The sequence below is a fragment of the Poecilia reticulata genome, linkage group LG16 (assembly GCF_000633615.1).
Source record: "Poecilia reticulata strain Guanapo linkage group LG16, Guppy_female_1.0+MT, whole genome shotgun sequence".
Lineage (NCBI taxonomy): Eukaryota > Metazoa > Chordata > Actinopteri > Cyprinodontiformes > Poeciliidae > Poecilia > Poecilia reticulata.
Window position 1 is genome coordinate 20,483,010 of NC_024346.1, and position 12,055 is coordinate 20,495,064.

Consider the following 12,055-nt stretch of genomic DNA (forward strand, 5'->3'; position numbering starts at 1 on the left):
TCTAATAAGAAAAATAAGCACAAACAAAACATGAACTAATGCTGGTACCTTTTCCTGATTTTATTCCGTGGAATTGATTCAGTCACATGTTATCTTTACAGTAAAACACCCTTCTGCTTTTACAGGAATGCTGCATCTCTATGAGATGACTGGGCAACACTGAAAGCAGTCAGTCAGACCTGAGGTGGGACAATCTTTTTACGAATTGATCACACAGATAAAGACCATTATACTTTGGCACACGCAACTGACTGTCACGAAAGTAGAATGGCAGCTTGGGTAAACCAATTGTCTAGGTAGGAGAAAGGTATGAAGACAGGGAGAAGAGACAGGCGCATGTCATCACAAGGAGCAAGAAAAAAGTCAAATAATAAAATAAAATAGACAAACTGGATTTTAGAAACCTATAAAATTTATATTTAATTATTTTCCTTAGAAGAAACAGGATAACCAAGTGATTTTTGATATCATTTGAACAGAACATTAAATCTGCTGTCATGAAAATATTTTTTTTTCTTGTTTTAAAGAAAAATAGCAGCAGCCTGCTCAATTTGTTAATCTTTTTTGCATACAGAAACTATCTTATGATATTAGAATATCTCTTTTACTTACAATTCCACGGTTTTCCTAAAAAAATAAAAAAATAAATAAAATGACCAAACAGCAAACTGAGCATGCTGAAAAAAAATCTATATAATTCAAAAATTGTAATAACAGAGTTAAGCCTTGAACTAACTGATTTAAAACACAGAAAGACAGTCAGAGAAAACTGTAGTAGGCTAAAGGATTTAAATATTTATTTCATTGAAAGTTTGAAACATTAATGCAAATAAACAGATATATAAGACTTTTAGAAATGTAACAATATGATAATTAAAACATTTTTATAACTACATGTATTTATAATGGTTTTATTAAATAATAAATGTTACAGAGCTTGATTATAGGTTAAGTATCCCACAGTGACAGCACACTTTAATGTTGTTTTCTGTGCAAAAGTCCTAAATTTGATATAATAAGGCAAAAACAGTCTAAAAGATTAAAAACTATACAAACACTGTTTAAAGATAGAAGGTGGCACAGTTTACGCTGACATTATCTAGGAAGGCTTATAAGGGTGTACAAAACACATTGGTGTTGGTCCCAGTATAGATTACCATTGGCTATTATAATTAGACGTTACCTTGGTTTGTCCTAAAGAGGAGGAGTCTAAAGGGAAAAGATCAACCCAAACCTCAGAGGGTCTCCACATTCATTTACTGAATGGCTACAGTTATCGTATAGGCAGCACAGGCTATATTCATATATTAAAGTTTGTTTGTTTTTTCCAACACACTGAAGTCAGCGTCCGACTGCACTTGGCTGGGCTATTTTACTGCATTTAACAAGTCAGGAATACCTTTGATCTACTCTAGATGGAAATTTAAAATCTTAGACTGGTCAGATTTGAACTGGATTGTTTTACATCTATCAAATACAATTTGTGAAAAATCTCAAATGTACCTTTTTTTCACCCTAGGACACCTTATATGGGCTACAGCTAGAAAATTACACCACCAGGAGAGCTCAGACTTTTACAGCATTATCCTGCACTAAACGACAGATACTTTATCAGTGAAACTTTTCTTCAAAGCTTTTACAGAAGAACAAGTTTGTAGCATCTTACATTACAGATCCAGCTTTATGATTACATACCTAGAACATGAACACAACTATGCAGCTCTAAAGATAGAATCTAGAAACATAATATGTTGGGATCTTTGGAACAAAACATGAAACCTTATTTGTTTACGGTCTAAAAATAATTTGCATGAGCTCCAACTTGAAAATTGAATCACACAGACAGCGAAAGTCTGGACTCGTCCAGGCTCGTCTGTTGTCAGTGTATAATAATTCTAGGTTTTAGTTGTTTCATTTCATAATGAACCTCATTTAAGGTGATCCTGAGGCAAAATGAAGCTTTAAAATCAAGTTTTTAAAAAGTTGTTTTTACAACTGGGCTCACATATCAAAAAACATATTTTATTCAGATGTGAACTGTTTAAGTGGTGTACTTTTCAACTAAATAAGTTGGTCTTATGGGGAAAAAAAGCCTTCAATCAAATTTGAATCAGAAATTACACATAGTGCAACCACTAATGTAAAATTGTTTTATAAAATGTCAGGAAGGAAGGCATGAAGTGGTCTCAAGCAAAAATAAATAAATAAAACAAACAAAAATAAAACAACCTTACAACAGCTCTATGCTTTCTGCATTTTCTGAAACTGGGTTTCAGAAAATCCTCTGATCATACACTGTCTATCAGTAATGTAGGATTGTTCTCTATAGGATTTAATTGTTCAGGTTTTGTAATCTTCAAGCTGGAGCCCAGGTCAGATGGTCTCTGAGCAAAGGGAGAATACTGAAATGTCTCTTTTTTTTAGACAGAGAAACAACTAGGACTGCAAAACCACAGCTTATATTTTATAAAATATGTCTTACAATAGTCATGTCCTGGTTTGAGCTGTCTATGTGGCATGATTTATCAAACGTGATCCAGTTTGAACATTAACTTAGTGATGTCAAAACAAACCTCAAAATAGTTTCTTTTCTTTATTTTTTAAAAACTGAAGCAACCAATCAGAAACTATGTTTTACATAGTCTGTATTTAATGTTTTTTATGTATTAAATACAGGCTTCGTAAAGCTAGAATAATCGTCTTGGTGGTGTGATTTGCGAGGGGTTCTCATGGAAAATAAGCCTTAAAAATGCTCATTCATGACATTTCACAAAGGTTTCACAAATCCCAAATTGTATTTGATAGACTGCAATAAATCTAAAATAATCTTGGTGAAATTTGACCTTTCTTATTATTCAGATTTATGACGGCAGGGGTCGTTAAATGCAGCGGAATAGCCCTTTAATGGCGTGGGTTTCTCAGTTATCTGGGTCTCCTCTGCTCCATACCGTTAGGCAGAAACCCTGCAATGATCGGTACCGGCCATATGAGAGCAGCAACACTCCACACGATGATGACCAGAGTCATGAAACAAGCCACAAGTGTCGACTCGATGGGCTTCCTGTTCAGCCTCCAACTTTTGTCCCCCCTCAGCTCGTCCAGGCTGAAATCCACGCAGCAGAAAGCCACCTGGTCCCCGCTCTGCTGTCCCCTCGACCTGCCCTGGCCGAAGCGGCGGTACCGGGACATCCCGCAACCCACGCACAGCCTCATCTCCTGCTGACCCCCGGTGACCCCGAGGTGCTCGATCACCACGGGTGAGATGGCCCGGTTGAAGGAGGCGGAGAAGAACGCCCTGCCGTGGTTGTTGGTGGTGTAGACGAGCACGTCACACTGGAAGCCGAAGCTGCTGTCCCAGCGGGCCACCAGCGAGGTGGGCAGCAGCCTGTGGACCGTCACGTTGCACTGGGACTGCGCGGGAGCGAGGCTCTGCAGCGGGGATGCTTCGGGCGAGGCGTCGCTCTCCTCCACGGACCTCTTGGAGAAGCGCACGTCCACCTCCAGGTTGGCCATGAACCTGTTGGAGGAGTTGATGGGCGGCAGGAGGAGGTCCTCGTCGCTCCAGCTTCGGCATGGCGGGAGAAGTGCGGCCACCGCGGTCAGAGCCAGCAGGAGGGTCGGGGAGCTGTTCAACATGGCACAAGGCGCGTCTCTCCGGCTCGCATGGTGCTTCGAAGAGCCTCGGACGGCAGGCGGGAAGGCAGGGCAGCGCGCAGAAACGCTTAACGCGTGTGATTTCTTTTTTTAAATAAACGGAGCTCCCAAGAGGAGAAATTCATTCACAACGAACCCGTCCAACTCTCGCCATAGGCGCGCATCCTTCCTCCCTGCATAGATCTTTCCCCGCTGTCTGGCTCTTCAAACCCAGCTCTGTGCGCTCTGAGCTCGGCTCTGCCACTTCAGGTGTGAGCACTGAGCACCAAAACACTGGGGAATGGTGTGGGGAGAGTCTCCAGTGCGCAGGGACAGCAGAGACGAGCGCAACACACGCCGTCCGCTTAATGACGCTGACCTGCTTTTAGAAACTTCCTGGCGGCAGAAGACCCTAATTCCTGATAGGAAAAGCAATTCATCTCAGTCTGGTGTCAGAGCCAATGGAACTGTTGCTCCATATTAGCCAGTTTATCAGCTCAAGCCAGCTTTTGTAGGATTGGGGGGAAACGAGCTTAGTTAGAGAAGTCCTTGAAGTCCGTCTGTGCACAGTTTTGTCCTCAATTTATCAAAGCCGCTCCAGAATAATACTCAATAATTCAAACCCCTCAAACTTTACCTGCCACCACAAACATCAACACATTTTATATTTGTACACCAATGTAAGAAAGTAATTGTAAAATGGAGCAAAAATGCTTGCTTTGCAGGATATTTTTCAAATAAAAATCTACAAAGTGTGGCATGCACCTCGTCCCTCTGAGTCAATATGTCACAGGAACACATTTTTCTGCTAGAGACTAAAATATATATAAAATTTTCTTGACCAATCAAATAGAGAGCATCTGCGAGCATGAACTTTAAATTTGCCACATATTCAAAGATGTATTGGGGTCTGGACTTTAATTGAGCCATATTAGCACATATGCTTTAACCCAGTCTGTTGTAGACCTAGTAGATCTAGTAGTAGGACAACTACTACTAGAGTAGTTGGAAAACCCAAAGATACATCTTTGGGTTGCTTTTCTCTACAGCATGGTACTACCGGCACTATTTTTCAATATGGAAATAGTAATGTGTGACTTGTGAGGTGAATTTATTACCCTGAATTTCATTTCAGTCTAGGATGGCAGAGAAAAGAGAGTTAAAAACCAAGCATCATTTTCACCCAACATCACAATCAAGTGCTACGTTCTGGTGATCCATCACACCAAATTCTAATAAAACACACTCAGTGGTGTGGAAAATGTAAAAATATCTGCTGGGTATGAATACTTTTGCAGGGCACTTTAGTGTTTCTGTGAAGTTGACAAAGATGGTAGAAATGTCAGATTCAGAGGTGACTTTTCTGATAAGGTCACACTAACGAATATGCCTGGTGTTTCATTTGAGTAATTGCTCAAAACATAAGAAGATAATCCGCGTGCCATGCACGGAAGCTTAACCTCCGACCCTTTCTTTATTCTGAATAAATTTGGTTTGCTGAGCTTCAGAAGTACATAAAAGTTTCTATAAGGGAAAACTGTGTGCAGCTTTCACTCATTCCACCCTAAAAATAAAATATTTAATTTAAAAGATCTGAAACAAACTTGCTATCATTGGTGAAAGTAAGTGTGCTACTACCAGTGTTGATAAAAAAAGTTATAGTTTAACAAGGTATTTTATCACCACTGAATAAATACACATTTTCACTATGAAATGATGCTACTGCATCAAAAACGAGTTTATTTTAAGGATTTTTATTTATGTTTAACAGATGTGCAAACATTTTTGAAGAGCCCTGAAATGTAGGTGACCTGAAAAGACCGTGCTCATTTGTTTTTACATGTTATATGACACAAATCTGAGAGCCATACGTTTGGTCGCAGTCATTTAAAAAAACAAACATATTTCATATGCTTTGTTTTTATTTTTTCCTGGCATTTTCAAAAAAAAAAAGTCATCTGTTTATAATCCCTTGTGTGTTCACCTGCTCTCTGCTCACAAGCTTTGTTTATGCCGGTGCTTGTCTTCATCCGCCACATTGTGCACTGAGGGGAAGCCAGACACACCAATAAACATGTGGCTTTGTCACCTGGTTGCTCTAATGCTGACTGAAACAATATTTAGATCTTTGGTTGAACACCTGGTCAGTTTTGGCAGTGAATGTTTCAAACTGGATTTAGCTCAACTCAAATTCAAAGTACGGGAAATACGATGCACTTTTTCACAGCATGTCTCTTTAATGTTATTCATTCCTAAAACAGATAAATAAAAACCTTTATAAAGCAACCGCAAACTCAAATCTATCACCACGCAGCACTTAACTTCTATTGTCCTCATGCTGTCGTGTTTCTATTTTATCTCAGCCCTTTTGAAAAGGTTTTAAAGTTTTCACTCTGGAAATAAATGTGTTTATTTCCTCCCAACAACTTATATATAACGCATCAGAAACTATTATGAGATATTGACAGAACTGGGTCATTGACCAGGAGCCAAATCATGATGAATTATGCTGTTTCATCTTTTGCAGGCTGGGGAATTTAAATGCTACCTGGACGAACTGATTCCTTTTGTGCTATTTAAATGGTGTAATTTGCTCCAGAGTCCTGCCTCTCTGTGTTTGATGTGAGTGCCCGCTGAAGATAAAGATGCTCTGGCCTCAATTTACACCTGAAAGACCTTGTCCTCTTGTCCCAGTTTAATTATGACAGCACACTCAGCCTCCTTTTTTTTTTTTTTTTTTGCTTTAAAACAATTACCCAGTTGTTTGGTTCTCTTTCTGTAAATTCAGATATCTGTCTGTCTCTCTGAAACCCTCCCACACGCCTCCCGAACGCGGGTCCCTTTCGCATCAGATATGCTCCAGACAATGTAGCGGCGAACAGAGGAGGGAGATGTAAATGACTTCCCTGCTCATTAATTATGCTATAAAAATGTAAATTGATTTGGTGACAAAAATGCAAATGGAGTAAGATAAAAGTCTCCCCCTGCTGAAGGAAAGTGTATGAAAGATTCATTTTCTAAAAATGTGCCTGCGTGTTCAGGGGAGCAGGATCTGCAGCCGCTCCTCCTCCTCGGCCTTCATCAGCTCCACATTTTGTCAGACGCTGGTGCTCTGACCCACCGGCTCTAACACACAACCGCCTTAATTAGATGTTGAGGATTGGGTTCATGCATTTCGAGAGTAGGAGTGTTAAATCTCCTGTTTTACATCCGAGCCCGGTGAATCTGTCGTCTACAGAGGTTTCTGTCGCACTGCAAGGCACTGAGAATTTATCACCAAGGCAATAAAGTGGTGGCCTCATACTTTCATGAAATAATATGGGAGTTTGTTTGAATAATTAATGGTGATGATAATAAAGCAAATAATGACAACCTAATCAGAGATATTAATTTAAAAGCAGTAGAAGTTGTCTGGTTTCCGAGAGGCTTAGAGCGGTTTTATCTTAAAAAGCTAAAGCAGATTGACAGAATATTAGGTTGTGTAATTTTAATAGGCCACACATTAGAGCACTTTCTGTTTAATGTGGGCAGAAGTCTTCATTCTTGATGCACGAGGGCATTCCTTTTATTTTACATGCATAGTCCGGTTCAACCTGAACATCAGGGGTCAAGCAGAGATCCTGACAGAGAGCTTTAACTGAGTGGGTTTAAAGATTTCCCCTCTAAACTCAGTGAAGCTAAAATACCCAAGTCCACACTTGCGTTGTGGCAGCTGCAGTAAGCAGCGTCTCATTGAGCTGAGCACGATCAGCCTCTTTTGATGTTTAGAAAGTGTACCACTGACATGTCTCAGCAACTGTGTTTTATCTTTTTAAGGAGTAAGAAGGAGGTGAAGTGAATCTGAAACATCCTTCTTTTACCCGTGAGATCTAAATGTGACTTCTGCAGAAAACCCACCTGAAGCTGAAAGATTTCGTTCGTTTGAGTCTTTTAGTCTGTTTGCTTGCTTTTAATTAGAAAGTAATAACTTTTCACTGACAGTTACTATTCAGTATTTTCTAGTTTTTTTTTTTACTTTGTGAGTTTGCTGTGTTGTGCTACATGACATCTTTATTAAGGAATAGTCCCACTATTTTAGGGATTTCACTTGGACATATATTATCCGACTCCTTTTTGATGCTTCTTACTCCTGACACATTTGGATTTAAATAATTTCCATTTGTATCTGATGACAAATGAGGCAGGTGACTCTGAAAAGATAATTAAACAATGTCAAGTAAATCTAAATGTTACTCCATTAGAGTAAAACATGTCAACTATTACTCATTTCTCAATAACCAATGTGAAAATTCTGTTTTCACAAGTATTTACAAGATTTATCTTTGGTGATGACTTCACTGTGAAAAATAGTTGTGTGACGAAAAGTCTAACATATCCATACATTTTTATACATGCAATTTAGAGACGTTATTGCGGTTTGACGAAATTTCATAGATATCTGTAAATGAAAGGGTTAAAACCCATCCTGTGCGATTTCCTCTTCAGAGAGTCGTATTAGGCTGCTGGTTAATCATCACTCTTACATTCACAATAATCACTCTGGGCATAAATATTACACTAATTAGGAGTTCATTTATGCAAGCACAGAAAGGCAGTTCAAAGAAAAGTCAATCTGAAACATAATCATGGCTGAACATTGGAGTCAGTGGTGTGTTAATGGTTTAAGTGTTTGGTTTTAATGGAGTTGCACAAGAAAAAAAAATAAAACAAATCCAATTGAACCCTTAATAACTTGATTTTAAGGTGAATATAAATATTTTAATGCACAAACTACATTCAGAGGATAAAATTAGTATCACTAATGGTTGATCAGACTATTCAATATTCACATTAGCCTGATAAATTGCGATTTAACATGACATTTCTCAGCATATCAACTTTCACAATTACGACATAAATAAATAATAAATAACTCAAGTGTGATGGGGCTCCTGGGAGACGCAGAAACATATTCTGCTGCAAAGATTCGATTTTTAATCCGAGATCCGAGGTGCAGCTGTGCCAGATGAAACATCAGGATAAATCACGATGTGGCCCCAGAGATCCCCCCAGATTGAGATTTTGTTTGCGGCTGCAAAGCTCCTCATCTTCTTTTGTGCAATCATGCTCCTCTCTTTGCCTTCGGTCCCAGTGAGAGCAGATAAGCGAGGGCCGCACAAGCCTGTTGATGTGAAATGGGCCCGGGAAATAAAAATCACACTTATCACTTTCCCTGAAACGCGGTCAACAGCAGGCAGAGACCCATCAGCCTGCCTGTCCTCCCTCCCCGGGAACTGAGAGGGTGTGAGATTGCTTCCTGGGCCGGAGCATCGGTCGGGCAGATACGGATCGAGAATCAGACTCTGGGTCACGAAAGGTCAACCTTGGACAGGTAGCGACAGGCCCGCCCTCATATGCATTCTACCGAAAACATTGCTGCCACTGTAGCTCTGGGAGGCTGTTTGTCATCTGCCGCTCTGCTGCTGACATGCAATCGGGAAAAGGGGGTGATTACCAGCGGCTGTTTGTCATGTCGGGAATCAGGAGGCGTTTGCTAATGGAACAGAGGGGTAATTGGTTGCTTTCCGCATGATTTGTTTGAGAAACACAAGTCGACCAGCTTGACATAAGCATAATGTTGCATTCCAAAAAACAATGTTACTTTCCAATGTAATCCAGATGAAGAAAAAAAAAATAAAAGCGTCTTTCATTTTGTTCCATAAAAAAAACAATGAAAAAGATTCATAAGGATGAGGAATCCTGAGACAAACTAATTCCAGGTTTTATGTCAAACTTTATGCTATAAACTGCCTTAATTCATTTAAACAACCCGAGCCTCCGTCTGTCCTTGCTACACAATATCAGCTTTTCATTACATGTCATCTTGTTAGAGCATCAATTAGAAAAATAGCGACTGACTGACGTTAGGAGAAATCCTCACCACATGTAGCGAGTGTCAAAAAATGTGGTAAAACAGACAAAAGTTTTCAACTTGAGGCTAAAAACAACTTTTTTCTTACTCCCATAATTTTGTTACAATACTTTTAGTTGTTTTGAATCTGCCCCTACTTTTTTATGTTGCAATTTTAGAAGATAGTTAAGGTTACTTTAAAACTATGTTTATTTCCAACAATTAAGTAATCTTTAATGCACAGTGGAATCTTTGATAGAAGATCAAATGTTTTAAATTTATCCTCTTAACTATCACAATCATGTCATTTTCCTCATGGACCTATTAACTTACATCCAAGCGTTTTGACAGTGGCAGGCGTGGAAGTGCAGAATGTTTCGCATTTCATCACGTCACAACACAAGCTGCAGTATTTCACTTGGATTTATTGTGATATTGTGTGCAGGATGTGTGGTGGAAAACCAACACTGCACTCTGAACACACCATGCACAGTAAAATATAGGGTTGGGACAAGGAAGCCTTGGTGGGAAGATGGATTGAGCAGACGTGGCTCCAAAACTGGAATGAGCTCATATTCATGTGACAGAACGGTCTAATCAAAGTCAAGCTAAATACAATTGAGAATCTGCGGCAAGACTTGAAAGTTAATGTTCACAGATGTTCTCCATCCAATCTGGCTAAGATTGAGTTATTTTACAAAGAAGAAGGTGCAACAATTGGATTTTCTAGTGAGTTCACAGTCTTTAATGCACAGCTGGCGACATCAAAAACCCTGGTACACAATTTACTTCTGCACTTTTTCTACACTTTACAGGCAGATCTGTTATATATATAAATTCAGTTTTAAATTCACATTTCCAACTTCAGGTGGTGTCCTATTTGTTTTTTGTTGTTGTTTTTTCTATTTAGAAATTGGTCATTCAGACATCTTATTGCAAATACACCAAAGTAAGAGTCAAAGAAAAACAGTGAAAAAGCTTTTAAAAGCCTAAAACATTACCAGACACCGTGGGTAACAATAATAGCAAGAAAATAAATATAAAATGTTTCTTGCATCATGTCTGAGATTATTTTCTGAATGAAACAGCGACATGAATGCAATTTTTGAAAAAAGATGGTCCCATATATTTTCCATTGATAGACTAAGTGCTGAAGTGAGTATCAAATGAATGTCTGTATCTGATGATTTCGGGTTATATCTGGTGGGTTAGTATCTCCTCAGTGTCAGAAACCCATTTCCCTCTCATTTCGGCTCTGTATCCATGTCCTGTTGTGCCTCAGGCGAACACATATTTCTGAGCTGATATACGAGGGCAAGTCGAAGCAAAGCCCCAGGTTTAGCTCACTGACGTCAGGCGGAGGACCTTTCCTTCTCACTTGCTCCTCTTCTCTCTTGCAGTGAGACAGCTTTAACGGTTTCTGCCTGATCAAAGGTAACACAACCACAGGGGGTTACTTTTAGAAGCAACACGGGGATGAGAAGTTGGCTCCCTATCAAATTTGTGATGAAGATGAGAACAAACGTCCACATTTGCTTTATGTCGGAAATTGCCAAACAGATATTCTCTCCTGCTGCCAATGCGAAACATCAAACACAAGTTTTATCTTAAGTGCCCTCTTCTCATCATGTGTTTTAAATGAGTAAACGATGCAACAAATGATGACCGATGAAAATTTATCCAAACCAACTTGGCTCTATGTTAAAAAAATAATTGCCCCCTAAGCCTAGTTGTGCCACCTCTGGCAGCAACAACTATCATTAATATCGTTCATTTGTTCTTGAATCTTTTTTTCAGATGATGAGTTTTTTATTGTTCTCTCTTAGCCTGCTACATGTTGTCAGATTCTAATAAAATGATTTATTGATTACAGGTCACACAGTAATCAGGTGTGAGAGGGACTTCTCCCACAGGGACAGATTAATTTGGATCACTTTCTTCCCCTAATAAAAGAAGCTGTACTCTTATTATGGACTCACTCATGTTATCCTTTTTATACTAATTTGTTTGTGATTATTTGTTCCTGTCAAATTATCAAAAAACATAAGGGGGCAAATACTTTTCCTACAGCACTCTATAGTTACTGCAATTTTTGGAAAGCATGTGCAGATATGATAACACTTTCATAATTACATGTGGATAAACTTGTTTTAGATTACCAGAATAATGAGAAAAACATATCTGAAACAACTATTGATCTCTGGAGGTTTGGATCATTTTTAATTGATTTCTGTGAGGCTTTGTTGGACTTATAAGAGCTTTGATTCTTGTTCTGTTTCTCTTTGTCTAGTTTCTCTATTGTCTCCCCTGATATTGTCTCTGATTGCTTTCTTCAAGCAAAGGAATAAATCCAAAGAAGAACAAGAGAAGGATGTTAGGGTATTTAACCATTAGAAAGCCAGTTAAATGGTCTTTTATGTAAAAAAATAAAAAATAAAATAACGTTTTTATGATTGACAAGCACCTCAATGCCCCAACCAGTCCCTGTATGTGATCTATTAAAAAACAAAAAATAAAAAATAAATAAATAAA

General features: G+C 38.8%; 1 protein-coding gene across 1 annotated transcript; it reads right to left on the reverse strand.

Moving 5' to 3' along the window:
- Window positions 1-36: 36 nt before the first annotated feature.
- tmem158 (transmembrane protein 158) lies at window positions 37-4,423 on the reverse strand. Its single transcript, XM_008432279.2, has one exon. It carries the CDS (start codon window positions 3,634-3,636, stop codon window positions 2,923-2,925), a length of 714 nt encoding a protein of 237 aa, XP_008430501.1. The 5' UTR covers window positions 3,637-4,423; the 3' UTR covers window positions 37-2,922.
- Window positions 4,424-12,055: the final 7,632 nt, after the last annotated feature.

Coding starts and splice junctions, on each gene's coding strand:
- tmem158 (XM_008432279.2), bottom strand. CDS start 3,636: ATGTTGAACAGCTCCCCGACCCTCCTGCTGGCTCTGACCGCGGTGGCC.